Genomic DNA, 26,142 nt, shown 5'->3' with positions numbered 1-26,142 from the left:
ATGGGACTTTATCACCTTTAGCAGGCAGATAGATACTAATCTCTGTTTCTTAAGCTCCCATATCTTACTCTGTGCATGTGTGTATTTGCTTTCTAGGGGTTATTTTACTTCTCCTGGATCGGCTACGGAAGCTCAGATGGGAGCAGATGTGGAGGCTGACTGCAGAAAGGGAGCTAATGAGCATGCTGTCCACCTCCCTGGCAGACCAGGTAACACACACACACACACTCTTCAGACTTGCAAATGCCTTACCCCTTGGCTAAATTTGTCTTTCCACATGTGCAAATCACAAGAACACCTGTACTTGAAGCAGGAGCCTGCGTGACTGCCAGTGCCCAGCACAATCATAGCTAAGCTTAAAGAGAGAGCTTAAACAGGTCTCTGTGCACATCACACAGTTAGAAAGGCAGGAAAAGAGAGGAATCATGAAAAAAGTTATATTTAGTATTATTTAATATTTAGTTTATTATTTATTAATTTTGTGTAAGAAAAAATGCAGTTTAGCAAAATACGCACTGATTTTTGTCATGTGACTGTTGTTATTAATTGTGACTAGTACAATGAAGTTGTAGGATATTTAAGCCTAAATTTTGTAATAAAATTGAAACAAAACCAAAAAACAAACATGATGCATTCAAAGACTGTCAAAAAGAAAGCAAACCGACAATTTTACAATATCATTAAATAATTCAAAACCACAGCAATTAATACTATTTCATATGATGGTTCATCCAGGTGGCGTCACTTTTAATGTACTGAAGGTCATAATTAGCCGTAAGTGTTATCCTACCTTGTGTGTAGCTCCAGACTGTGAGGGCAGACACTGAGACCTTGGTAAAAGGGTCTCTCCTTTATCTTACAGCTGTTCAAAGCTCATCTAGATGAGAACTACGTTTATGAGATTTTAATTAAACCTTCATTAAGTAAAATCCCACAAGGTATGCAGTTTGGAAAATGAACAGGCTTTGGAAATCGTTTCTGCTTACCATCTGCCTTCTGCTGTACGGGCTCCTCCAATGGACTGCCAGCACTATTTATGGCAGCATTAGCTATAGAGATTTTATATCACCCATTAGAAAGGTTGAATCTGTCACTGAGGCCTGTATACCTGCAAAGTCAAAGAGGTCTCCCAAATGAAGCCACCAATCCCTCAAAGCCCTCAGACTTTGTGATTATAATACTTTATAATATAAAGTATCTGCAGACATTCAATGACACTAACACGACTGTTAAGGCAGAGCAGTTAAGCTGGACCTGCAGCTGTAACATCGGGAGGTACTATGATCCATTTTGAAAGAGCTGGTAATAAAGACTCGTTCATCCAACATAATTATGAGTCAATTGCTTATTGTCTATTACATAAAATATTTTAGTAAATTTTGTAAAAATACAAAATATGCCAGGCTGAATATTTGCAAAATATTGAGAAACAAGATATGCAGATTCACTCTCATTCATTTATTTTAATGTAAAACCCACATTGAATACCACTTATTTATGCAATTATCCAATTAGCCCATTGTGTGCAAACCAGTTTTATCGGTTCAGTTTATGAGCAAATCAAACAAGGGCATCTGTAGAGGTTAAAAAAAATATCAGGTTCTTTAAACGGAAAGGTCATGTTTATGACAAAGGAAAATCAGTCATATTTTCAAACCTTCAGCACTCCTGGAAAACAAGCAAAACCGTAAAAATGTCCTGGAAAAACTGTGTACCTTATAGTATCAAAATAATTAAAATGTTCCACAAAAATGGCTAATATTATTGCTACATGTTGGAAACACATGAAATGAAAAACTGAGCTCATGCCAAATATCTCACAGTTTGAAGTGATTAATTAATAAATCACAGGTTGCAGGTTTTAAAGGACATTCCTTCATAGGAACTTGTCACCACATGATCCCCATCTGTCCTATCAGCATTATGTCAGTGAACATATCCTAGACGAAGATTTCTCGAAAATAATGTGAACCTGGTGCTGGAGCTGACAGGATGATGGACTACAGGAACTCAGATAACCACTCTGTGCTGAGTAAAATGAACAGTGTGTCCCACTGAGTCGTCTTCCAGGTCATGGTAGGGATGAGCTACAATAGCAGAAATTGTGTAGATGATACTGTGAGGCACCTTAAATCTGCGTGAACATAGTAAATCTGAAGAAAGTTAAAATTGATCACAGAGGTGCAGAGTCTGTGGTGGCAGATATCCACCATCGCAAAAACACTTTGTAGGACAACAAATCAGAATCAGGGCTGGATCTAAAAGTGAGCCAGTCCCCATAGACTCCCATGTTAAAATGTTCAACTTTAGAAACATTGTTAACAGTTTGCACGTTCAGATTTAATTCTAACATGTTTACAGCCTGGTACTGACCAGTGGCTCAGTGGTAGAGCAGGGTTAAGCAATTTCCCTTCTGGGATTATTAAAGTATTTCAAAATAAAAAAAAATAAAAAATAAACCAAACTTTTGGTCTCTGTAGAATTGTAATTTTCATGTTCATGATAGCTATAGTATGGGGATTAACTTTATGTTATTTACTAATCATCATATTAAGCCATGATTAAGAATGTGACCATTATAAATGGTAGATGGCTGCTAACTTGGATCACTAGCATCCTGCTAACACGACCTCCTGACCACCTCAGAACCGCTTTTGCTCCGAATCTTTGCCCATACTTGGATTGATCAGGAGTTTAGTTCTGTCCAGAAGTGTGGTTTTCATGTTTCCACACTTGTGACAGCCATGGTTGGAGGCATTATATTTGTTTGTCGATCATGTTCTTGTAAACCCAGTATCGTAATCATACAATTTCTTTAGATTTGATCAATCAATGACAACAATTTGGTGGTCAAAAGCAAGCAGAGATGATTGTCGGTGTCATCTGCCTGCACAAGTAAGGCTTTGGGTCTTAAGGAGAGGCCCCTTCTGCTGAAGGGGTGAAACAGAAGAGAGGGAGGTAAAGAAGACAATATAGATATTTAATCAACAAGTTTGTCTAAAATACATGTAAAAATTAAAGCCATTAAAAAGCATCCATCACTGTCTAAAATCAGCCAAAAAGAAAATCACTCTCAAACTGAAGAATAACCTCTACTCTCCTTCAAGTTCATCTCTTCAAGCAGGACTCAGCCCAGATATAAGGAGTAGCTTTTGAACAAATATACCATAGGATAAAACATAGCAGTGCACACAGCACTCTGTGGTGATGCCCTGTAGATGATGAAACATAAGGTAAAGCATAAGGCTGTGTGTGTTGTGTCTGCAGGACATCTTCAACGCTGTGATCAAACAGAACCCGTTCCTGGTTCACCAGCTGCCCTGCTTCTGGAACGTCCAGCTGTCTGACCACACCCGCTCCGAGAAGTGCTACAAAGACGTGTCAGACCTCAAGGTGAGAGCAAGCTGTGTACATGTTCAAGTCATTTCAGACATACAAGAACCTATATACCTATATACCAGGTTCACAATCAATGCATATCAGTGGTGGGCAAGAACTTATTCTCCCCTCTTTCTGCAAAAAAAATCATATTTGAAATTAATAAGCTTCCACAGTACAGTAGCTTAATGATGAAAACTGATTACAAAAGCAGATATGCAGCTGTTAGTAAACTATTTTCTTTCTTGTATTTTGTTTTTCTTTCACATACAGGTACCATTACCACCGCCTGTTTCTTTGGGCCTTCCCTTTTTTAACAAGAGTGTGCAATGTTATCATGTACTTGTAGGCTGGGCATTTAGGTGCCATTACACTGGATACAGTTAAAGTTTATATACAAGCAAAGGCAAGGAAATGCAGAAGGAAGAGTGAGTTTTCAAAGCGTCGTTAAAGAGCAATGTCTGTGTGAAAGGACTATTTATTGTTGTCATGGTCATCCACATTCTGGAAATGATCCAGTTTGTCTCTGGTCTGGCTTCAGAATGAGATGGCCAGGAGAAGAATGGATGCTGCATTGATAGTCAGCAGTTTGTACGTCTGTGAACTTTTGCTTTTGGTAGCTTGGTCCAGCCAATTCTTCTGCAGTACAATGGACTGGCAGCTGCACAGTTTATTTAGCTGCTACCTTCAGCTTTAGTGTCTCATTGGTGTGGCAAGCCTCGGCACTATAGCCTCTATTAGGTTCATTTATTCAGTTCATTAACTACAGAACAAAGACAATGACTTACTGCAAAATGTCGTTACGGGGAGAGTCCAAACACTGGCTGTGTACATTATGGGTCCACTGATGGAGCTGATGCTGCTCCTCCAGTTCTATAACACTATCTCTTATTAACACCCAGCAAGTCCTGGAAACGGCTCACCCATGTTAGGAGGAGGTGGAGTTTTTAAATTCTCATCTGGATTTTGTACTTTTCCCTGCTGATTTATATCACTCACAGACACTACTTGGTCATGTTTAGAGAATATCATTACCTCTGTTAAAGTACCCTGAACTACAGCTCATTAACTGAGAGGAGGTGATGGAGTCACTTTAATGCTGTTCATTCTTTGTACTGAAAGAGTCTGTAGGAAGTGTTATTAGCTCTTTTGATGGATGTTTTAGACTAAAATACTGGCAGAGATTGTGGAGTGCATGATCCTGGTGAGAAGTTATTTTCTGTCTTTGAATTGCTTTGCCTCAAGGGCTCAGCAAAGGCAAACGGAAACAAACACTTTAGCTAAAAGGAAAATATCTCAAATCCCAGGAGGATCTTAGTGCTTTGTGATTATATTACAAGTAGCTGATCACCTTGTTCACTGCACTCCTCTCTCCCCTCTGTGAATATTCTCCACAGGTGATCCACTGGAACTCTCCCAAGAAGCTGCGAGTGAAGAACAAGCATGTGGAGTTTTTCCGGAATCTGTATCTTACTTTTCTGGAATACGATGGCAACCTGCTGAGGCGAGAGCTGTTCGGCTGTCCCAGCGAGGCCGACCACAACAGTGAGAACGTAGGTGGAACTGCTTTCTTTATTACTGCTGCAAGGTCAGGGGTTAACTAATTTCTCATGGATGAAGGAAGCTAAACACAGTTGTATTATATACAATATTATATATATATAGTTCTTCTTAGCTGTACGACAAGAGGGAGAAGGACATGTAGTCAAGTAATGCAGGGAGGCAATTTTTTGCACTGGCATGGAGATGAGTCGTGCCAACTTGGCGACTCCCTTGCTAAATTTTTTTTATGTCAAAAGCGACTAGCAACAAATCTGGTGACTTTTAGAGAATGAAATTATGTGAAAGCACATATCATTCTGCAGTTAGTGTCCTCAACGAGCAGTGGGTCTGACTGTGAGCTCCTCCCAAAGCACTCACTTGACCGCCTGTGAGTGTCTTACAGTAGCTTCACACAGCAGTCTTAGCTGCAGTCAGAGCAGAGAGAGGAGACCCACACCACTCTGCGTCCAATCATGTAGAAAGCTACTGCTGGTCCTGTCATGGCTTACAGAGCGGAATGTAAATAGCATATTTCAATGGCAGAAAACTAAACAAAAAAACGTTGGTACTTCAAAAACTTTCAATTATGCTAATTATGCAATGATTTCATTTAGTGGGACAGCCAATGCTACTTGTTTTACTGAGAAGCTGGCAACACTGGAGCATCTCTCAAGACAAGCAGTGACAGAATGGAAACTTCAGAGGGCAACAGCAGCAACACATACTGATTCTTCAGTATGGTAAATGTTGGATAATTAGGCTGTATACTTTATGCTGATCTATGGTATTTCCAAAGTGTTAAAAAGTAGAAAAAAAACAACCGAGAATTGTGACCTTAAACCATGATACAAACCGAACCGTGGATTGTGTGAACTGTTCCGCTGTGCAATGTGATCATGTATTTTAGCGAAAAAAAATTCCTGGTGCTGCTGTGAATTATCCATTCTATAGTCTGGAAATATGAGAGAGAGGCTAAATTATTAGAGTAAAAGGAAAATCTTCCTACAGACACCATTAAAATGTAATGTAAGAGCTATTTTAATGTGTGTTGATAATATTATGGTGGTGAGTGTTACTATGAGTCCACAGAAATGACTTAATGTAAGTGAAGGTTAGTTGTCATGATATGTCAACAAACATTTTCCCCTGTTAGATTGCTGCATTTCTTCAAATGGTTTATGAAAACAGTTCAGACTAGATAGACAATTAAAGGGTGGATCAGTACACAGCCATAAAAAACACTGAGTTGACATTGACCCGGATAACTCATCTAAATAACAAAAAGGGTGGGAGTAGGGTTGTTCACACAAAACTTGTAAAACAACACATAAGAGGCCAACTCACTGTGTCCTCCTGTTTCTTTTAATGAAAGCTGGCAAACAACTTAACTGTGCTTTAAAGCCTTCAACTGGCCGAGAAACGTGTTTTTTTTGATAGGCACAGCCTGTTTCTCTGCATGATCTCAGCAGGTACAACTTTGTGTTGTCATCTGGACTCTGTGCGTGACTTTTTTTGTCTTCCAATACATAATACTAGTCCTGCCACTTTACTGTTTCCCTCAATACAGAGGAAACATTCATTTGTCAGCCTTTGTGTAAACGCTGAATTGACAGTTATATTTACTTATGAGAGCTCCTTTGGAAAGTTCTGACCCATCTACTATTGGCTTCTTATGTATTTATGGATACATCCATTACCCCACTGTCTCTTTTATACACAGCGTTTCACATCCCTTCTTCTACCTGCATGATCACAGCCATTTTTCTATGAGGTTTTATTTGTAGCGTGTCAAGCTTCAGTAAACGAGAATGGCAAAACAATGAATAAGTAACAAGACTAAAGGGGGATTTACAGCTTGTTCTTTAGGGAGTGAAGCTACAGTGTAGCTGACATAACTGCACTAAAGAAGCCATGATGGCATGTACAGTTAGAGGAAAAATTATACCAGACTGATCATTACTTTGCGGACAAACAAAACATACAAAAACAGCAGGGGTTCAAAGAATTGGTTAAAAATGAAGTACCATATTTTCTGGACTATAAGGCACACTTTTTTTCATCCTTTGGCTGGGTATGCGACTTATACTCAGGTGTGACTTATATATGAAAAAATATACAATTAGTTAGCCTTGTGTCCTGACGTCCCATTACAAATACAATGGTAGCTGTTCTGTCCCGCTCCTGACGGTTCTTCTCTACCTCCAGCGTGTCCACAATTTGCATTCCGAGCATAGGTGATGTGTGTGGTCGCAAATTCCAGACAGCTATATGAGTGCACAGTAGTCTGTCTTTTACTCATTTACGGGATGTTTATAGGAATTTCTGAGCTAATCATTTCTCCGCGTGAGGACTTGTTGAAATGCATGTGTCTCACTCTCAATGCCCTACAGCTGCACCACTTAAGTTAAGAGGAGTTCAAGAGGCGACGTTACGCTAAAAACATAGTGATTTACGCTGGCTAGCTGGTGTGACTAATAGTCCGGTGCGACTTATATATGGTTTTTCATTACGCATTTTTTGGCTGGTGCTACTTATACTCCTGTGCGACCTATAGTCCGGAAAATATGGTATTACTGTGTTAAAAAGCATCTATGTCTGTGGCAGGATTGCTTCTTTCATATATAGCTTGCTTGGGTTTATGACCTAATTATTACCAGAAACAGGGTCAGGGCTGGATTCTTGTGAGATTGCCAGGCTTCAGGCCTCCAATAGTCCAGACACTAATCAGCATCCTATGAGGAAGCAGTAGCATTTCTGGGAGTGTTTCAGGTGTGACGATGGCCTGTTTGTTCATAAACGCCGCCCTTTATTTATTTATTTATTTATTTTTCTTCCCAATATCATCTGTTGACATTTTCATTGCCGTCTGCTAATTATCAAAAATCGTGGCTTGTTGGATTTTCCCTTTTTAGTGAATCATTAATCAGATTGGCTGAAATCAGCTGATATTTAACAGGGACTGGCAGAAGGTTTATCCTGTCATATGAATATTTATTTGGAAGCACCTGTCCACTACAGGTCTCCTCCAACCACCTACCTGATGGTTTAGTGGAATCAAAAATCAGTCTCATCCACCTGATGCAGCAGCATTACTCTTAGTGGCTTTTTTCCATATATTTTTCCAATTGAACCAAAGTATTTTATACATATATGGCCTTAGTCAGGGTCATAACATTTCAAAGTCATAGCTTGATAAAGTACCAGTCAGAGCAGCACATGGTTGGTGGTGAGGACAGTTTCCCTCCCATGCTGCTGAAAGAATGAAGCAGCTGGTTGGGTGACAGTGACAGCCCCTCACAGTGTCAGCCTGGACTGAACAGATGGATGCTTCAGCAGCTCATACATATCCCTGACATCTGATTTGGGGCTAGTTCAAGTGTATCCATATTTGGGAGAATTTTGACATTTGTACAAGTTAGTGTCACATCATGAATAACTTAAAAACGTTTGCCAAGTTATTGTCATTTATAATTTATCATGTCAAGAATACAAAGGGACAAGAATTCCCAGTGAGAGATGGGGAGGCAGCAGTAGCAGCAGCTGCAGCAGGCTGTCCATTTACAGCAGGCAGAGGCACTAACCTAAGATGGGGATAACGACATGTTGTTCCACCTGGTTCATTTGAAGCTTACTGAAGCCTTCATATACTCCTGTAAGTGTCCAGCCTACTGTATAGATTCTATGCTTTATCATCAAGACTTCACACCTCCTCTGCGTCAGTGTCAACGGTGTGGTCAGTTAATCACATTATGATTTTCCATCATGGTGTGCTAGTGCCTTTTTTGCCAACAGTCAATTTTAATGTGTCCTTAACTCAGGAAATAGTTTGCTCACTCAATTTTTCAGAGTTTGAGCAGTGATTTAAATCCCATTAAAGTGATGATTAGCCTAATGAAGTCACCCAGGGATTGGCTCAGCGCAGGCCGTGCTCCTTCAGGGCCACAGTGCCGTTGCAGCACAAGTCATTCACTGCAGCTCCACTAATCATAGTGTTCAAAGCAGAGCGACTCCACCGCTCTTAAAATCAGACTACAACGCACAATCCATGTGCTTTGCTGAGTTGGATAGAAGTAAGGACTGAATGCTGCCCCTCTGCACAGTTTGTCAGATCGCATCAGAAAGTGGACAAATGCTAATTGGTCAGAATTAATTGAAAAAGAAAAATGTTTTTATTTGCATTAAATTGTAACAGCTTGCTGCTTTATTGACTTAAAAATGATTAGACACCCATGTCAGTGAAAGACTGAAATAGAAAGCCCTCATCCAGCAACTGGATAAAGACATTTTCCATTGGAAAAACAACAGCATGAACTGCTCATTCAAATGCCAGGATGTGACAGTATTAAACTGGCAAAGATCTTTAACCTGTACAGGAATTATGACTATGCAAGTTCAAAGAATGAGGGGCGTACTGTTTCTCTGAGATACAGTACATCCTGCGCTGTAAAGCATATTTATATTTACTGATGAAAAAGGTTATTTGATCAGTGAAAGAAGTTAGCCTTACTCCACACAGCTTCATTCTGTCAGCTGTATCTGAGCAGCAACAAAACAACGATGCAGCAGTCTTCAAACTCCCACTGTGCAGTCGGCTGGAGTGTAGTTCAGCTGGAGGAAACATTAAAACACAGGATGGGTGTCTGTGTTCAGCTCTTAGCTGAGCACAACAAATCGCTTACTTCTGAACAAAACAGCATGAGTCTCATCTTTTGTCCCGTCTAGGAGTTGACACACACAAACACATTCATAACAACCAGAGTGGTATTACAGGTGGGTACGGTCAGTAGCTGGCTAATAAGCATGCTAACATCAGTATCTTTGCAACAAAATACATAGATCTGTGAAGCATTATGTTACAGCAGGATTTGCCAGTGTGGGAGAAGAGAATTACGTCTAACCAGATAATTGGAACCTTTGTCATAAATAACTGTATCTGTACATTAAAAATCTTTTACACCAGAGGTTTTCTATTTTAATAAAGTTTTTTGTGTCATAACCAAGAAACAATCAATAATATACCAAAACTAACCTAAAATAACTTTGGTATTAATTGGTGCAACCAAGAATCTCAGATGCAACCCTATATCAAACTTCCAGCCAGTTCCACTGTCAAACCTTATCTTACCAATCGTAACTGTTGATGTGAAATAGGGTGGGATTAATGCAATGATTTGATACTTGCCAAGTTCAAAGATATTTGCAGAATCACTAAATAACACTAGTCTGGTTGACACCCTACCTATGCCATGCTTTATTAGGGTTGCTGGACAGGTTACATCTTTGTAATGTATTACATTTTTTCTAATTCTTTAGCTTCTAACCACAAGATTTCTTACTTATTCTGCAGTCTGGAGATGTTAAGTGGTTTAATAAGGTCTTCCTTCTCTCTGATTGTAGCTTCAGAAAACTCTGTCAGAGCTGGATGAGGATGATCCGTGTTACGAGTTTCGCAGAGAGCGATTCACCGTCCACCGAACACACCTCTACTTCCTACACTACGAGTTTGAACCAAGCTCGGATAACACCGATGTCACACTAGTCGCCCAGCTGTCCATGGACAGGTAAAGCTCCACACACACTCATACAGCTAAAGGTGAGCTTTAGAGCTTCTTCAAGGCTTACATGATCATAAAACAATCCTCATTTAATTATTAGAACAAATTATGAACATCAAGCTGCTTTGTATCTGATAACAAAATACACAAACCTGTGTAGGTAACCCAGAACTCCTAGGCAGACTTTTTGTGAGACACATCCAATTACGGAGCTGAAAATGTGTTTCCTTTTCTAGCAGGGAGCCGAACCTAAAGATTATGCTAGGCAGAAACTAGGTCACTTTTGGATTCTGGGCCAGTTCTGGATGAATTCAGAAAATATCTTACACATTCGCTCACGGTAGGATCTTTTAGAGTCCTTCCATATCATGGATTTATCTAAGAGACTGTGTTGTGTTTTAATAATGAGGATATGTCACAAATACCTCTGAAGGGGACTGCTTTAATTAAAGCATGACAAGAATGACACATCTCTTATCTAGTACCACTTAAGTATTTGTTAAGTTCTTTGGTGGTTGTTAGATATGTACAAACTGGTTATTTAGTGTTTTTTGGTGGCCAAGCAGCGAGCAGTTACTATTTTTCTTCTGCCAATGGACATCTATGGCAGCAGAGCTGATTCCAACGCATCTTAGATTTTCCGCCATTTTGGGTTTTTCAACAAAATTTTCAGCGGTCGCATTTTTTTTTTTGGACTGGAAATGTCCCCTCTTTTCTACATACATACTGTCTGAGATTTCTGGCTTTGTGTAAAGCCTACACGGGCCACTAATCAGGTTTTATATATTATGTGAGGGGGGGTCATGTATTAGTGATGAAGCTGAATGGCTGTCAGTCCTAAAACGCCCTGCTGAGACACAATGGTGCATATTGCGAGAGCTGCGGTATTTGATGAGCCATATAGTGTTCAGCTTTTAGTGGATTTGAAACACCCCACTGACAGATTTAATAAAGAGCATTATATTAGTGGTGGGGAAATCCAGGGATCAACCCATCCAACATCATCAATCTGCTATTTATATGCTAATTTTACTGTTTGTTTTGTTATTAAGAGTGAACAGGGGAATTATCAGCACATTTTACAAAGAGCTCTAAGATAACATGCAGCTTCTTCTATAATGAAAAAGCTCATACATTTCAAGTAGTTAAATGCATCAGTTACCTTTTACCCTTCTCATAATAGGAGTGAGACATTTCAGGCACTGTAGGTTTGCTTTGTGAATAAATCATGTTGTACAAGACTTAAAGGATACTTCCACTCTTATAACTGTTGCTTTGGACTATTCTGTGGCTGTGGTGTTACCCTTGTGTTACTGCTTCTATTGCACAAAATAGCATTAACCCACTAGTTGGTGGCCAAGCAGTGAAGCTGCAAGGCAACCAGAGGGATTGTCTGGCAGCAGTTATTTTTATGTGATGTTTATGGCAGCAGAGTTTCATGTTTGCACCACCTACACTCTAGCGCCACCAACTGCTCAAAGTTGGAGGTGCATTAATGTCTGTAACTTTTGACCCAGCTGCAATTTGGCCACTAGAGGGCAATGAAATTGTGTTGTGAATCCTTGGAGTGCTACAAAGACCGTTTCTCTGTGTTACTGTAGTTACTTCACCCTCCTTTGCAGCTTGGCCACCTCATTGCTGTTTGCAACTATATTTTGAAACCTATTCGATTTAATACTGGAACAGGGTTAGTGACCTCACTGGAAGAATAGAAACACTTTCCTTTAATTGTAAGCCAACTAGCTTGTGCACGGGTCATGATTGGTTGAACCTGAAAGACACAGTATTAAAATAACAAGCCATGTTCACATCTAATGTTTAGATTTTGAAGCAAAACAATTTCTCTTATTTCAGACCTGTTTTGTGTTGTTAACCACATTGACGTGCACTGGTCCTTTCTTCAGATGCATTGGCATCATTTGAACAAAAAAGTTTGGTATATGCATATTACTTGAGAGTGTGCCTTAGTAATACATAATTGTGCAGTTTTTTCCCAATGCCTTTTTTTTTTAAATCATGCTGATTCCCTTTATTTGTCCCAACCACTTTGAACACGTCTGCCCTTGAGGGGCCAGTATGCTTGAATTAAACTAGTTCAGCATATGTTTCCTTATAAGAATTATTCTTTCCATTAAATATATCCCACAGGCTTTAATACTGCGCCACAAAATGTAAGCACGAGGTGTTTGTGTACTGTTTAATAGTCTTGTATTACAATATAACAAAATGTGTGGAATAAACCATAAATGACCCCCACGGCACTTTAAATCACCCTTGGTTTAATATCATCATTGTGCTGCGTCTTCTTTTCAGTATACAGTAATTTTGTTGTAATGTGTGTAGCCTCTAATGGCTGCTGGTGAAGCTGAGCAAACACAACAGCTCATATTCAAGATTGCCAAACAAATGACCTGTGTTTAACGTCCTCAGACTTAACACCAAACATTCCTGTCCCCCGTAGGCTTCAGATGTTGGAGGCCATCTGTAAGCACTGGGAGGGCCCCATCAGCCTGGCCTTATATTTGTCAGACGCCGAGGCCCAGCAGTTCCTGCGCTATGCTCAGGGCTCTGAGGTGCTGATGAGCCGCGGTAACGTAGGTTACCACATCGTCTACAAAGAGGGACAGTTCTACCCTGTCAACCTGCTGCGTAATGTGGCCATGCAGCAGGTCAACACACCTTACATGTTCCTGTCAGACATCGACTTCCTGCCCATGTATGGCCTCTATGAGTATCTCAGGTAAGTCTATACTGTAAATGTCACATGTTCTTGTGCTTTACTTTTTAATAAAATCCTGTGTGTTTGTAGGAGGTCAGTCGTGCAGCTGGATATGGCCAACACCAAGAAAGCTCTAGTGGTTCCGGCCTTTGAGACACTGCGATATCGATTATCCTACCCCAAATCCAAGGCCGAGCTGCTGTCTCAGCTGGACATGGGCACGCTCTTCACCTTCAGGTGAACTGCCTCTCAGCTCTTTTCATTTCGCTGTGGGTTTAAATCGTTTCAATCAGTAAATTGACTCATCTACTGTTCCATTCATTAACTCAGCTCTTTACCTTTAATGACAAACACTATGCCGGTCTCCCAGAGTTTCATAATAAACTATTTTTATTTTTTTAACACATAATAGCAGATTTACAATGGATCTTGCACTGTGTTCACAGTCTGTGTAGAGAAACACTAAGTCTGTGTTGACTCTGAGTTTACCACAGTAAACAGCACGCCCCATCCATGCCCTCTTGCTCCCTCTGTCTCATCCGCCTAGAGCATCTGCTCAAGACATTCCACCGTCCATCTCGCTGAAAAGATCATATGTGTGCTCCAGGATTGTGCATACATGTACTCAAGCAAAATGCCTAGAGACAAATTTGTTAGCAAAAAACACTATAGAGATGAAATCAAATTGAATGTGGTGTTGAAATTTAGAGAGGCAATATGGCTTGTTGTGCTAGCATGCAAAAATGATCCTGGTAGTCTGTGCTTTGAGGAGCAATGAGGTTAAGTTGCCAGTTTTTGCACCTTACTCGCATACACACACTCATCACTGTTGCTAATGAGGCTAAACACTCTGGTATGATTCTAAGGACTGAGCATACAGCTACATAAAGCTACAGCTGCCAATGCTAAGTCTACCTGCCTGTGGGGTGATTTGCTTAAAAATCCAATTGCATTGTCCCAGCTGATGTCATTTATGCTGGGTGAGTTTATCCAGCAGAATGGTATTGAATCCTGTACTGTAGCTGACAAGAAGCAGCCTTATGTACGTATTCTTGTTCTCAGCATGTTTTAGTGAAGTCTGGTGCATGATGGCTGCTTATAAGGCAAACTGTTGTTCGTCAAAAGAGGCAGGTATGATGCAAGAATCTGTCTAACCATAGTATATAGTGCACTTGGCAAGTATAATGACACAAGGAGAAGCAGTTTATTTCAAAATAAAGCATGTAGTCAAAAGTGACTAGCGGCGAATCTAGAGACTTTCTGGCGTGATACCATTCAGTTCTACGTATTTATGTGAAAAGACTGTTTCGGCTCCGACTTACATGGAAGATGGATGATGATTTCCAAATTTAAACACAGAATGGACCATGCTCAGTGCCCACCCGTCACTTTACGTGAGCTGTTAAGCACGCAGCAAGTCAGCAGCGATTTATGCACACACAGACACACATTTATGCTTAAAGCTTTATGTTTGTCCTGCTCCTGTATTCTTAAAAGTAGCAGTCTGAAAAGTTTGGGAACCCCTAATCTAGGGGTATTAGTCTCACTTAGGGCTCTGTGTTGTGGAGGGCCTGGAGATCTTTTACGAGTCTGTTGTAACAAGTGCGGTGTACTGTGCTGTGGTCTGCTGGGTGAGGAGCCTCAGTGTTAGAGATGCTGGCAGGGTCAACAAACTCATCCTTAAGACTAGAAGCATCATTGCAAAGAAATTGGAGACCTTTGAGTCAGTGGGGAACAAGAGGTCACTGAACTGATTTCTATCATGGACACTTCATCCCACCTCCACAGCATGCTGCAGAGACAGAGGAGCTGTTTGTATTGCTTCGCATCTATTGATTAGAGTTTTCACTTAACATCCGTGTGTGCCTAGAGTGCATGCATACAGATGTATTGGCAACTGGTGACAGATGGAGTGACAGATGGAAATTGTAACCACAAGACCCTAGCTACAACTGTGAACACACCTTCGCTGTAACAGTACATCTTAATCTACAATCTTATCTATTTATTTTCTAAAAAGGTAGAGGAAATGTTTGTTCATTTTCCTCTTCAGGGTGGCCACACCTGCTTCAGTCACACTCACTTTGCCTTACCTGCCTTGAGTTTGCGGTCAGTAAATACCTCCTTTATCTTGGCAGTGTTATGATGACAGAGACAGAAAAAGACTGCACAATGTTTCCCCATGGCAAACTCTATAAATAAACCTAACCAGAGAGCCTCTGTGATATAGACAATGCTTTGTAATAGAAGTGCCACGTAATATTTTAGAAGCTATACATTGCACTCCCTCCCTGGTATAGAAGCGTACAGCCTGCGTTTCCATCCATCAACAGCTTTCTTTCTGCTCCCTGCAGGTACCATGTGTGGACCAAAGGCCACGCACCAACTAATTTTGCCAAATGGCGGACAGCCACCACGCCCTACAGGGTGCAGTGGGAGCCCGACTTTGAGCCCTACGTCATGGTGAGGAGGGAAAGCCCTGAGTACGACCGCCGATTTGTGGGCTTCGGCTGGAACAAAGTGGCTCACATCATGGAGCTGGATGCACAGGTAACACACATTAGGATGTCTGTCTAAAATAGTAATTCAAGGTTTCATAACAGAAATCATATATGTCTTCTGTGTGTGTGTACCAAAAATTATTTAAAGAGTACATTTATATATATTAAAGATGTTTTTTTTGCACTGCACTTATGTAGTACATACAGTGTGAACGTTCCACCTGTGTTTCTCTCCCTGCAGGAGTACGAGTTTGTGGTTCTCCCCAATGCCTACATGATCCACATGCCACATGCGCCCAGCTTTGACATCACCAAGTTCCGTTCCAATAAGCAGTACCGAGTCTGCCTCAACACCCTGAAGGAGGAGTTTCAACAGAACATGTCGCGGCGCTACGGCTTCGCCGCCCTCAAGTACATGACGGCCGAGAACAACAGCTAGCCACCACTGCAGACCCTCACACCCCCAGCCCTGAACTACTGAACACACTCCACGGGCTGGGGAAAGAGGGACACACAGCAAATGGACTTTTAGTCCCTCAGACTTTGTTAGAACATTTGGCCCTCGGTGTGGGACTGCAGGGTCTTTGTGTCCATACTTTGTCCTCAGCTGTGGCTAGAAAGAGATAATCCAGAAGGAGTCTACTTCTGCTGAGATGTTGAAGCTGTGATAGAGTGACACTGGGCCCGGAGCCTCTGACTGCAGGCAAAGGAAAAAGAGACATTTAATGCCTTGCCATATTTGTAACACCAGTGAGATGTGGGCTACCTGTAACATTAAGTATGTGTGTTTGTGTGGGTGTATGTAACAGAAGATGAAGTGTGTGGCTTTGTGTGCGTGTGTGTGTCTCCAGGGCGGCGCTTTAGCTTAAGGAGAGCTGAAGATGTGAAGCATCGCAGGCTTACAGTGTGTTTGCATGCTGCAAAAAGGAAAGCCTTCCAAGTGCCATGAAGTAACAAGAAGCAGTTTGACTGACAGCACACCCCGATTCAAATGCAAATTGTCAGCGGGCGGCGAGATAAGACAAAGCGGTAAACATGTCCACACAGATTTTGAAAATCTCGTTGTGACGAGTGACACACACTCCGATACGGAGGCAAGCAGCCAGCCAGCCGACCATCTGCTGCTGCTTAATTTGTTTCATAGCTGATACAGATCAGAATAAATCCTCCTGCTCGTATGACAAGGGAAGTTAAGTGCAAGGATGGCTGGAGGTCGTCCACTCGGTTGATATTCAGGGTATCTCCGCATCAGCCTAGAGAGTGTTTTTGTTACAACTACAGAACTTGACAGCAGCTGATGCAGTGTGTGTGCGTGTATGTGTGCGTGGGTGTGTTTTCAATTTGACGCCAGCGTGATCTGCACAAACACCTGCTGGAAGTTCCGTTAGCGAGCGAGGCCGCCACCCTGCCACGCCGAGCGATGATGACAAGGCGAGGCACCAATCACTGAGCTCACTGTTTACTTTTCTTTCCAACAATCAGTATTATTTATCGGCGTGTTTACACTCCTGATGGGTGGTGGGTCTCCCCTGTGCACCGTCAGGAGGATCAGAAGACGAGGATAAAACAGCTAGCGTCAGAAGAGAGACCAGATGCTATTTCTGCCTCTAGTTTGACAACATTATAACAGTGACATCAGCTGATACCGCTGTGGCAATGTGTGTTTTATTTGTGGAGCTACACACCATCATATAGGGTATTATTGATCCAGTTTTGGAATATTCTGACTAGAATCAAGGATTTCTTACAAATAGCCTATTAGAAAAATGTCATCTCTACTTCAATCTAGAGGGTGGTACTAATGCATTAAAAGCAACTTGCTAACTAACCAGAAGAAGAAGAAAAAGACGGCAACTTGAGCCATGCCTATACATATATTTAGATAAACTTAATATGATACGAAACTCCGTTATCTAAAAAGTTAAAGTATCAAAACCTGCAGTTCCTAAAGTAGCCACTTGACCTCTGTGTTCAACTTTACAGCAAAAATACACAGGATAGATGCTAACTAAAGAATGACAAACATTCTGTAAGGGGACAGCTAGATCTCCAAATTTAAAAATGGCTGCCCCATGATCTTTTGTGGAACCTCTTTTGTGTTTGTGGTTGTTGTTGTCTTGTTCCATGACCCACTTTCTTCTGAGAATTAGCTCACAGACAGACGTCCTGACATTTTTCTTTAGCATTTGATGGTATAACTGAGAAATTATTGTTCCATCAATGATGGCAAATGGTCCTGGCACACATGTAGCCCAACAGGTGCAAACTATGATACTACCACCACCGTGTTTTATTCTGGAATGCTGTGCTACAGTGTAAACACGTGTTTATATCTGCTGTAATGTTGCCTATGGTCTGTGGGGCTTGAGTCACTTTTGGAGTCAGTCCCAAGTGGTCATTTAACAGCAATTTGTTTTCCTCAGCCCAAGAGCACAAGAGGGACACAGGAAAATGTGAAGACTATGCCATAGCAGAGATTGTTCCATTGTTTCATTTCATACATATATACCAAAGACTTAATTCAGCCATAAAGTAATCAGAGCCTAGATAATCAACTCAATAGAGGTAAGGTTGTCAAACTTAAGAATGATCAGAATCAAATCCATGTTTGTGTAATATATTGGATAACTCTAGAAGTTCTAAAAAACCATGCCAACAAATCTATCTCCACGGTAACTGGTCAGGGGCCCAAATCCTCAGGTGGCCCCTTTGTTGAAGTGTCTGTTAACAGAAACATGTCAGTCTAAATACAGCTGGCTGCCAGCCACTGTATACTGTTGTCAAACCAGAGGCTCGGTGCAGGTGTGTATGTGTGTTTGTGTGTGTGTGTGTGTCTGATGATCTGTGTGCAGGTGTGTGTGTGTGTGTGTTTGGCTTTGCAGGAATAGGAGGGGCTGCGGTGTGCAAGTAGGACAGTGCTGACTGATGCTGCTACCTGAATAAAAGCAAAAAGTCAAACACTCCTTTGTTTCATCGTTTCTCCTTCTATGAATATCAATTTAGCCCTGTGAACCCAGAGTAAAGACCTCCACACACACATACACACACAATCAAGCTTTTACAGTGAACAAAAGAGCGTGTGCACAAAACAACCAGCACACAAAGCCGCTGAAGATGCAGTGTTCAGCCATAGAACCACAGCAGCCAGGACTCTTCATAAGCAGCCAACCACAGAGGAGCTCCAGCTCAAGGATCTCGCCAAAAAAAACAAATCTTTTTTTGTCTTCATGTCCATTCCTGGGCTCTGTATGCTCTACACTCCTTGCTTGAAAGGAGTTTTCTTACAGAATAACTGGGCATGGCTTCTTAGCACATCTGTGTTTTATATGCTTCAATACTGCTATCGTTTGACACCAGATTAACTAACACTTCAGCTCTAACCCAGCAAGGTGTTGGTCAACAGTTGAAAAATTGAGGAGAGTCGAAACGTTACACTTAGGCCCCCATCCACACATCTTCGGAGAACGTTCGTTCACTTAGGCCCCCATCCACACATCTTCGTTGAACGAACGTTCTCCGTAAAGACAGCGTCATTTCAGGAAAAGCATGCGTCAACACGAATCCACACAAACCACTGAAAATGCTGTAGTACATATGCCAGGCCTTTGAGTGGTGCTGTAACACTACTACAGAAGCAGTCCAAAAACAGAGAAGAAGACACAGGGCATGCACACAAAATGAATGCAATGTAAAGAGAATAACATTGATCTAAAAATGTTTTTTCTCCGTGTGAACGGGGCCTTGATTTTATTTGGTTACACATAAAGTACAAGAACAGAATAGATACCTAAATGTGATGGCGTCTGACCTGATTTTCTCTGTGACTGGTTTACGTTGTTTACCTGCTGAGTAGATAAGTCAGTGACCTAGAGTTAATGTATGATGTAGGAGAATGGCTTGGCAGCCATTGTGGATTCCTGCCTATCCCCCTCCTAACCCTTAACACTTTACCACTTCAGGGGTCTCGTAACTTGGCCTCTCCTAAATAAAATACACATATTTTTGTGTAATTGCAGCGAAAGATTTAATCTGCTATCGACAGGGTTGAACTGGCATCCACAGTCTGCTCTGTTACGACAAAAAAACTTCTATTTCTGATGACAGGTCATCATCATACATAGCTTATCATCAGAGTGACGTTACTGCATTGCAAAGCAAAGTACCGACTTGTGCTGCTGACTCAACAAAGTGATGTGATTCAGCTGAAAAATGAGGATGTCTCGCTCCACATACACACGGTGCACCACTGAGGCTCAGGAACAGAAAAGAGTTTCATTTTTCATTGAAGAGTGTGGGGGGTTAGTCCCCCAGAGTCTGAAGCTGTCTCCAAAACCTCCATACATCACTGTGTGGTATACTGAGAGGAACTTTATTAAAGTCAATTTGTTGGAGGTGTGGATGAAAGCAGAGTCTAATGAAGTAGCAGGCAGCTCTCTCCACCTTCACTTCACTTAATTCAAGCATTTCCCACTCTGAAGCATGTCCTGTTGTGGGGAAGGCCCATTAAACATACAAGAAATACTTAAACACAAGCTGTCCAGGTGAAACAATCTGGGCGGAAACACACACATGCACACAAAGGCAGAAAGCTCCACTATAAGTGCAAAACAATGACAAAATCAGATCAAAAAAACAGCTACGGTCATACAACGGAAACTAGTAAGTCAAAATAAGGCTGGAACACTCTGAAAACACACAAGACGATGTGGCGAGAAATGAGACGGGAGGTTAGAACTGTCAAAATAATACAGGAAAAAACACACTTTCAAAATGAGAAAACCTGGCTAAAAGGTGGAGACTTAACAAAACCAACAACACAAATGCAAACATTAGTGAAACAGGTAAGATCTGTCTTCAGTGTTTCGTTTGTGGCCGTATGTGAGTTCAGTACTAGTTCACATCTTCCTTTATCTGCCAATAGGATGGTGATGTCCTGGTCTTTCTGCAGTTCCTTTCCTCTGTGGAGATGTTGGATGGTGGCATTCTGGCACTGGAGAGTGTGGCTGTGACCTTCATCCAGAGTTTTTCTGTCAGTGTCTGTCCCGTGGAATTTGTGCTTCTGACGCTGGCGTGTTGCGCCGTCTGGACTTTTTCTCTTGAGGGTGTGATGGAAATTTTTAATATCTGTATATGCAGTTGCTCCTTAATATTTATCATTACTTTAATCTGTAATCCTTGTTGTTAATTCCCTGGGTCATCTGTGTCTGTCCCTGTTTATCATAGCCTCCTTTAATCTTTGAGTTTACTTCCCTGCGACACCCCACCTCTTGTTTCTCACCAAGGTGACAGATCCTCTGCCTTTTGCCATTCAATGTTGATGTCTAGACCTTTCCAATACACAACAGACTCCAGAAGGAGATCCTGAACTGTATCCCACACTCCAGGGAGTCAGCTTAAAACTTCAAAGTATAACCAGGAGACAGCGGGTCTGTGACCGGCTAGAAGAGGGTGTGACTTGATTAGAAGGGGGAGGCTGCTGCAGGTATAACTGTGACATGTTCCCCATGTTCAGGGTCTTTCATTCATTCTGACTGCTAGAGTGTTTTTGATTGGGGAAAAACAGACTCCACCATGATGCCACGGCAAGAAACACATTCAGAAGCAGCTGATCCTGAAGTGCCTGTTCCAACACAAAACTCTGCAGCTTTTATCTTCTCCACTTGCACATAGACTATGTCACCTCAGAGCAAAATGCAGCATTTAGCATGCCTATGCTTGAAGAACCAGAACCTTCACGACTTCATGACTTCTGTTTTGTGTTGCAGGCTTATGGGAAAAGATGTCTCAGAGCTGTGGGTGCTGCTGAAAAAGCAGTTATGGCCTTTAGAGACATTGTGGGCTACTCAGATGGTTCCATGTGCTAGATCCATGATTTCACTGAATGAAAATCTTACCTCTCCACAGCACAGTGGCTGAAATGCACCATCCTACTCTTGGAAATGTTTAACATCGCTATCACTAACACTAACAAGGGTAAATAACCTGATGATATAGGAAAATAAAGGATTTAAAGAAAAACAAAGCTAACTAACTGAACAGAGGTGAAATATAGATGGCAGCTGAAGGAACAGCAAAAACAGCAGCTGTCAGTGGAACCCAGTCCAATGTGTCTCCCAGTATCTCCTGCAAAAAAAGGTTGCATGGTCTACATATCCACACAAACCTGGTCTCTAATAGACACACTCAATATTGACCCGTAACGATTAGCATTGTTAGCCATTAGAGCTGATACAATCTTACCAGAGGGAGCTGAAGACTCAATCTCCCCGATTTTTCTGTTACTTATCTGTTAATGTCGCCTATCAGGTGGAGAGGCTGCTGGGGGAGTGTTATGATCATGTTTATGCCAAGTTAAAATTATTATTAGTAATTTCTCAATCTCTGAATAAATAAGAGTAACATGAGCTAGATAGTAACATAATATCAAACCATAAAAGCGTCTTAGTCTGACACATCTCACACTTCCAAGCATAGAAATCTGTTTTATAAACTGAGGTTGTTTGGGGGCGTGAACGCTTGAGTTGAAGCACATACTATTCCATAGCAGTTTGATGTTTTAGTGAGCACATAGTGTAGGATGCCATCGTTTAAACTTAGTGCTGCCTAAAGCTTGAATAAAATTGCATTTGATTGCACACTCCCTTACTCCAAGTGTTGCAGCTTAAGTGGAAAATATGCTTACACTGCCAGTTAATCCACGTAATGCAGATGTCTTTGAACAGTCTGGGGAAGAATGTCTGGGTAAAAAGTCTGGCATACACACAGCCACCATATATTACTGTTTCTCTCTTGCTCATCAATTACTGAAGATGTGCTTGCCAGTAACTGACTGGCATTGTCAACTGCACTGCTACCAGCCAGTGAGTAATATCAAATTATATTGATGCAGGTGTCCCATACACCACTTTTTATGTAAAAAAAAAATAAAATCTGCCAGAGCTGCTGCCACAGTAGCCAAAAAAAAGTTCTGAGTCCCAGTCTTAACATAACGCTAAGATCCTAAGCGATTAGTTTAAGAAGTTTGTGAAGCATATGCAAAGGAATATCAAGCATCCACTCCTCATCTAGAGTTTGACAGCTTAAGGCAGGTTTACACTGATTGCGTAACGTAACGGTGCATTTTTCTTTTTGTTGTTGTTGCGTCTCCAGCATGACATTGGGTTCATACCTGAAGCACATCGTATCGTAATGTTCACAAGTTCCTGTGAGAACATCACGTTGTAATCTGCCCATTTACCCGATGGTTAATGTTCCTCTCCACATGTATCAGGCTGGGTTATAGAGCACAGTGCTCAAACCTGCGTTCACTCCATCAACACACCTACACTGTAAAACTTTATTTAAAAAAAAAGTATGCAAACTCCTTGCCTCACATAAATAAATACACTGAGAGAACCCACAGGCTGATTTAACTTTATATCAACATTTATTTTCATTAAAATCATTCTCTAACACTGGATACTGGACAGGTCTGGGCTGAACAAGTGGGATACTGCAATGATTTCCATATTATTGTAAATATCCAATTCATTTTGCATCAACTTGTTTTGCAATTTACAACTTTGATGTAATAACCCATCAATAATCAACAACATTGCATTGTGAAAATATATTTTGGAACTTAAGTATGTGGGAATGCCTCTGAGGACAGCAGGGTTTTGTCTAGCCACAGCCACTGCTTCAGGAGTCTGTAGGGTGAAAGAATTTATTCTGCACTGTGTTAACATGCAGTGTGTTCAGATATATAAGTATTCATGTTTATATGTTATATGTCACTTAATAATGTGATTTTCATAAGTGTTTATGTGTTAGGAAATTTTTATAGAAAATCAAAGTAATTCGAGGATACTGAATGTATTAAGATGTAATTTCATAGTGTATCATGATATCAATGTGTGAATTCCATGTCCAGTTGTTGTTGCGTTGTTGATGAGTTGTTCTTTGTTGTTCATGGTTGTTCTTGCCTTGTTCTTTGTATCTCAACAACCCAGAGCTCTGCGACTCAGAATTTGCCTCATTGTTTAATAAATTATAATTTTGAGACCAGAATTTATCCGCTCCTTCCTTACAAACTAATTCAGGGGGTAATCAGAAGGAAACAAGGGGATTTTCACCCCGACAAGTCCCACAAGCCAACCAGGCTCGATAGGATTTCTTCAGCTTGGTGGCATCCCTGACTTCTGGTGTCCACCAAATGGTTTGAAAGATTGCCGCCACGACAGGCACCAGAGACTTTGCAGCCTCACCAACCCCCCTTGCGGTTCCCCCTGCAGGTGCTTAGTCCATGGGGTGTTGGCCCCATGTCACTTGTTTGGGCTGTGCCTGGCCTGGGCCCTGTGGGGAATAGCCGACCACCAGGTGCTCGCATTTGAGCCCCAACCCCAGGCCTTAGCTTCAGGGTGGGGCCCGGTTGCGCCATACCATGCGATTTAATGGACAATGATTTACTTTTATATATTATGGGGGCTGCAATATTCAGTTACGTCAATACAAATAATGTATTATATTCCTTTAGAGCAGGGGCCTTAAATGTTTTTCAGGCCAAGCCCCCCCCCCCCCAAAAGATAGAACAGGGACCCCCAAGTATACTGTATAAAATTATGTTTTATATTAACCCTCGGGCGTCACTGGGGACTTTTTTGTCCATTTGGGTAATTTTTGCCTCTTTACCTGGCCACCATTTTATCTGTGTTGGTGCATATGGCACAATTTTTTGTAACAAAGACTCTCTCTAGACACATTTTAGAATTCCAATTGAAATTTTTCAAATACATCACCAGAACATGGTGAAACAAATTTACTAACCTTTTGTATCATTCATGGACAAAAATGCCCACTTACAAAAAACTGCTATTTTTTTTCTGCTTTTTTCTGCATAAATATGTTAAACAACTTCAGCCCTGCTCAAAACTACCAAACATTAAATCATTTTCAAGAATTTAAAAGAAATGAGTTATTTTCCACACACAAAAGTTAGGTGGCTGAGGCATTATATTTAAATCTGTCATGGATATGTCAAAGATTAGCCAAAATGTTGAGTTTGATGCATTATTAGTTTTTGTGTAGCAGCAGTTTAAAAAATTACTACCTTTTTGTGTCATTCGGGGACAAAAACGTCCACTTCCAAAAAACTGCTATAAAAAATTAACAGATTAATATTTTTTTTCTGCTTTTTTCTGCATAAGTATGTTAAACAACTTCAGCCCTGCTCAAAACTACCAAACATTAAATCATTTTGAGGAATTTAACCCTTTGAATGCCAGTTACATTACTTTATGTCACAGTATTTTTTTTTGAAGAAAACACAAAAAGTGAGTTATTTTCCACAAAACAAAAGTTAGGTGGCTGATGCATTATATTTATATCTGTCATGGATAGGTCAAAGATTAGCCAAAATTTTGAGTTTGATGCATTATTAGTTTTTGTGTAGCAGCAGTTTAAAATGGTATTTTCCACTTTTATATTCACATTCCACTATTATAATACTACATTTATTATTTACATCTATTTAATATCATAGCTATAACAACATATAACCATGCATTTCTTGATGTAAGGGTTGCATTTTTGAGAAAAATAGTTAAATTTGACATTTTCTACTGTTCACCACTAAAATCAGCCATTAACCCATTATATTCCTAAGGCCCGCCAGACCTGAGAGATAAACTGGGGCCCGCGGTCAGAAACAATGTCATTAGGGATGCCATGGAGGCGGAACACATGCTTGATTAGTAGCTGGGCAGTCTCCGAGGCAGTGGGTAACTTAGATAGGGCGATGAAATGTGCAGACTTAGAGAACCAATCTACAATGGTGAGGATGGTGGTTTTCCCCTTAGAGGGAGGAAGTCAAGTGACAAAGTCTAATGCTATGTGGGACCATGGCCGGCCTGGCACCGGAAGGGGGTGTAGTTCTGGAACAAAGATCTGGAATGGCGAGGCAGTGTGAGGGGCAGCAGGAGCGAGGGTGGAAAGGAGCAGCTGGAACTGTTGGTTGAGGCGGTCGAGCTGGCTCCCCAGGTCAGCGGCTTGGCTCTGGGAGCTGCCCAAGACCTCCACGAGGGACTGGTGGAGGCGCTCCAGCTGTTCCTCCTGCTGCGCCAGTCTTCGGCCCTGGCTGGCCAGCGCCGAGTGTACTGCCTCCGCATCTGCTGTGGCCAGTTTGTACTGTCAGGGCTCAGCGTGAAAGAGGACACAGATGCAGTATGCGGTGCAGTACTCTAAGCAGAGTCTTTATTAAAAAGCCAGGAGGGCAACAAGTCCAAAGTTCAAACACAAAACCGCACTTACGTGGAAAAACACAAAAACGGCAAGACAAGATCTCTAGACGAGGAGTCCAAAAAAACAAAGCAAGGCAAGGCAAGGTAACTAGAGGATCACGAGGTCAAGGCTGGTAATGTGCACCCACATCACCCAAGGTGACGAGACAAACTGACACCAAGTGCAGGGA

At 41.3% G+C, this 26,142-nt stretch overlaps 1 protein-coding gene across 5 annotated transcripts in view; it reads left to right on the top strand.

Moving 5' to 3' along the window:
• The window catches only part of large1 (LARGE xylosyl- and glucuronyltransferase 1), a 109,868-nt gene extending 91,260 nt beyond the window's left edge, over positions 1-18,608 (top strand). For all 5 annotated transcript variants that reach the window (XM_028400137.1, XM_028400138.1, XM_028400135.1 and 2 more), the window contains 8 exons: positions 97-209; positions 3,268-3,393; positions 4,776-4,931; positions 10,318-10,481; positions 12,937-13,215; positions 13,285-13,431; positions 15,549-15,744; positions 15,937-18,608. In XM_028400137.1, the coding sequence (XP_028255938.1) occupies positions 97-209; positions 3,268-3,393; positions 4,776-4,931; positions 10,318-10,481; positions 12,937-13,215; positions 13,285-13,431; positions 15,549-15,744; positions 15,937-16,134 (1,379 nt within the window). In that variant the 3' untranslated portion in view covers positions 16,135-18,608. The remainder of the gene's footprint in view (positions 1-96; positions 210-3,267; positions 3,394-4,775; positions 4,932-10,317; positions 10,482-12,936; positions 13,216-13,284; positions 13,432-15,548; positions 15,745-15,936) is intronic.
• The last annotated feature ends 7,534 nt before the right edge of the window (positions 18,609-26,142 follow it).

Source organism: Parambassis ranga, chromosome 2 (genome assembly GCF_900634625.1).
Source record: "Parambassis ranga chromosome 2, fParRan2.1, whole genome shotgun sequence".
Taxonomy (NCBI): Eukaryota; Metazoa; Chordata; class Actinopteri; family Ambassidae; genus Parambassis; species Parambassis ranga.
The sequence above is the reverse complement of the archived record's forward strand: the minus strand, read 5'-3'. Positions and strand labels throughout refer to the sequence as shown.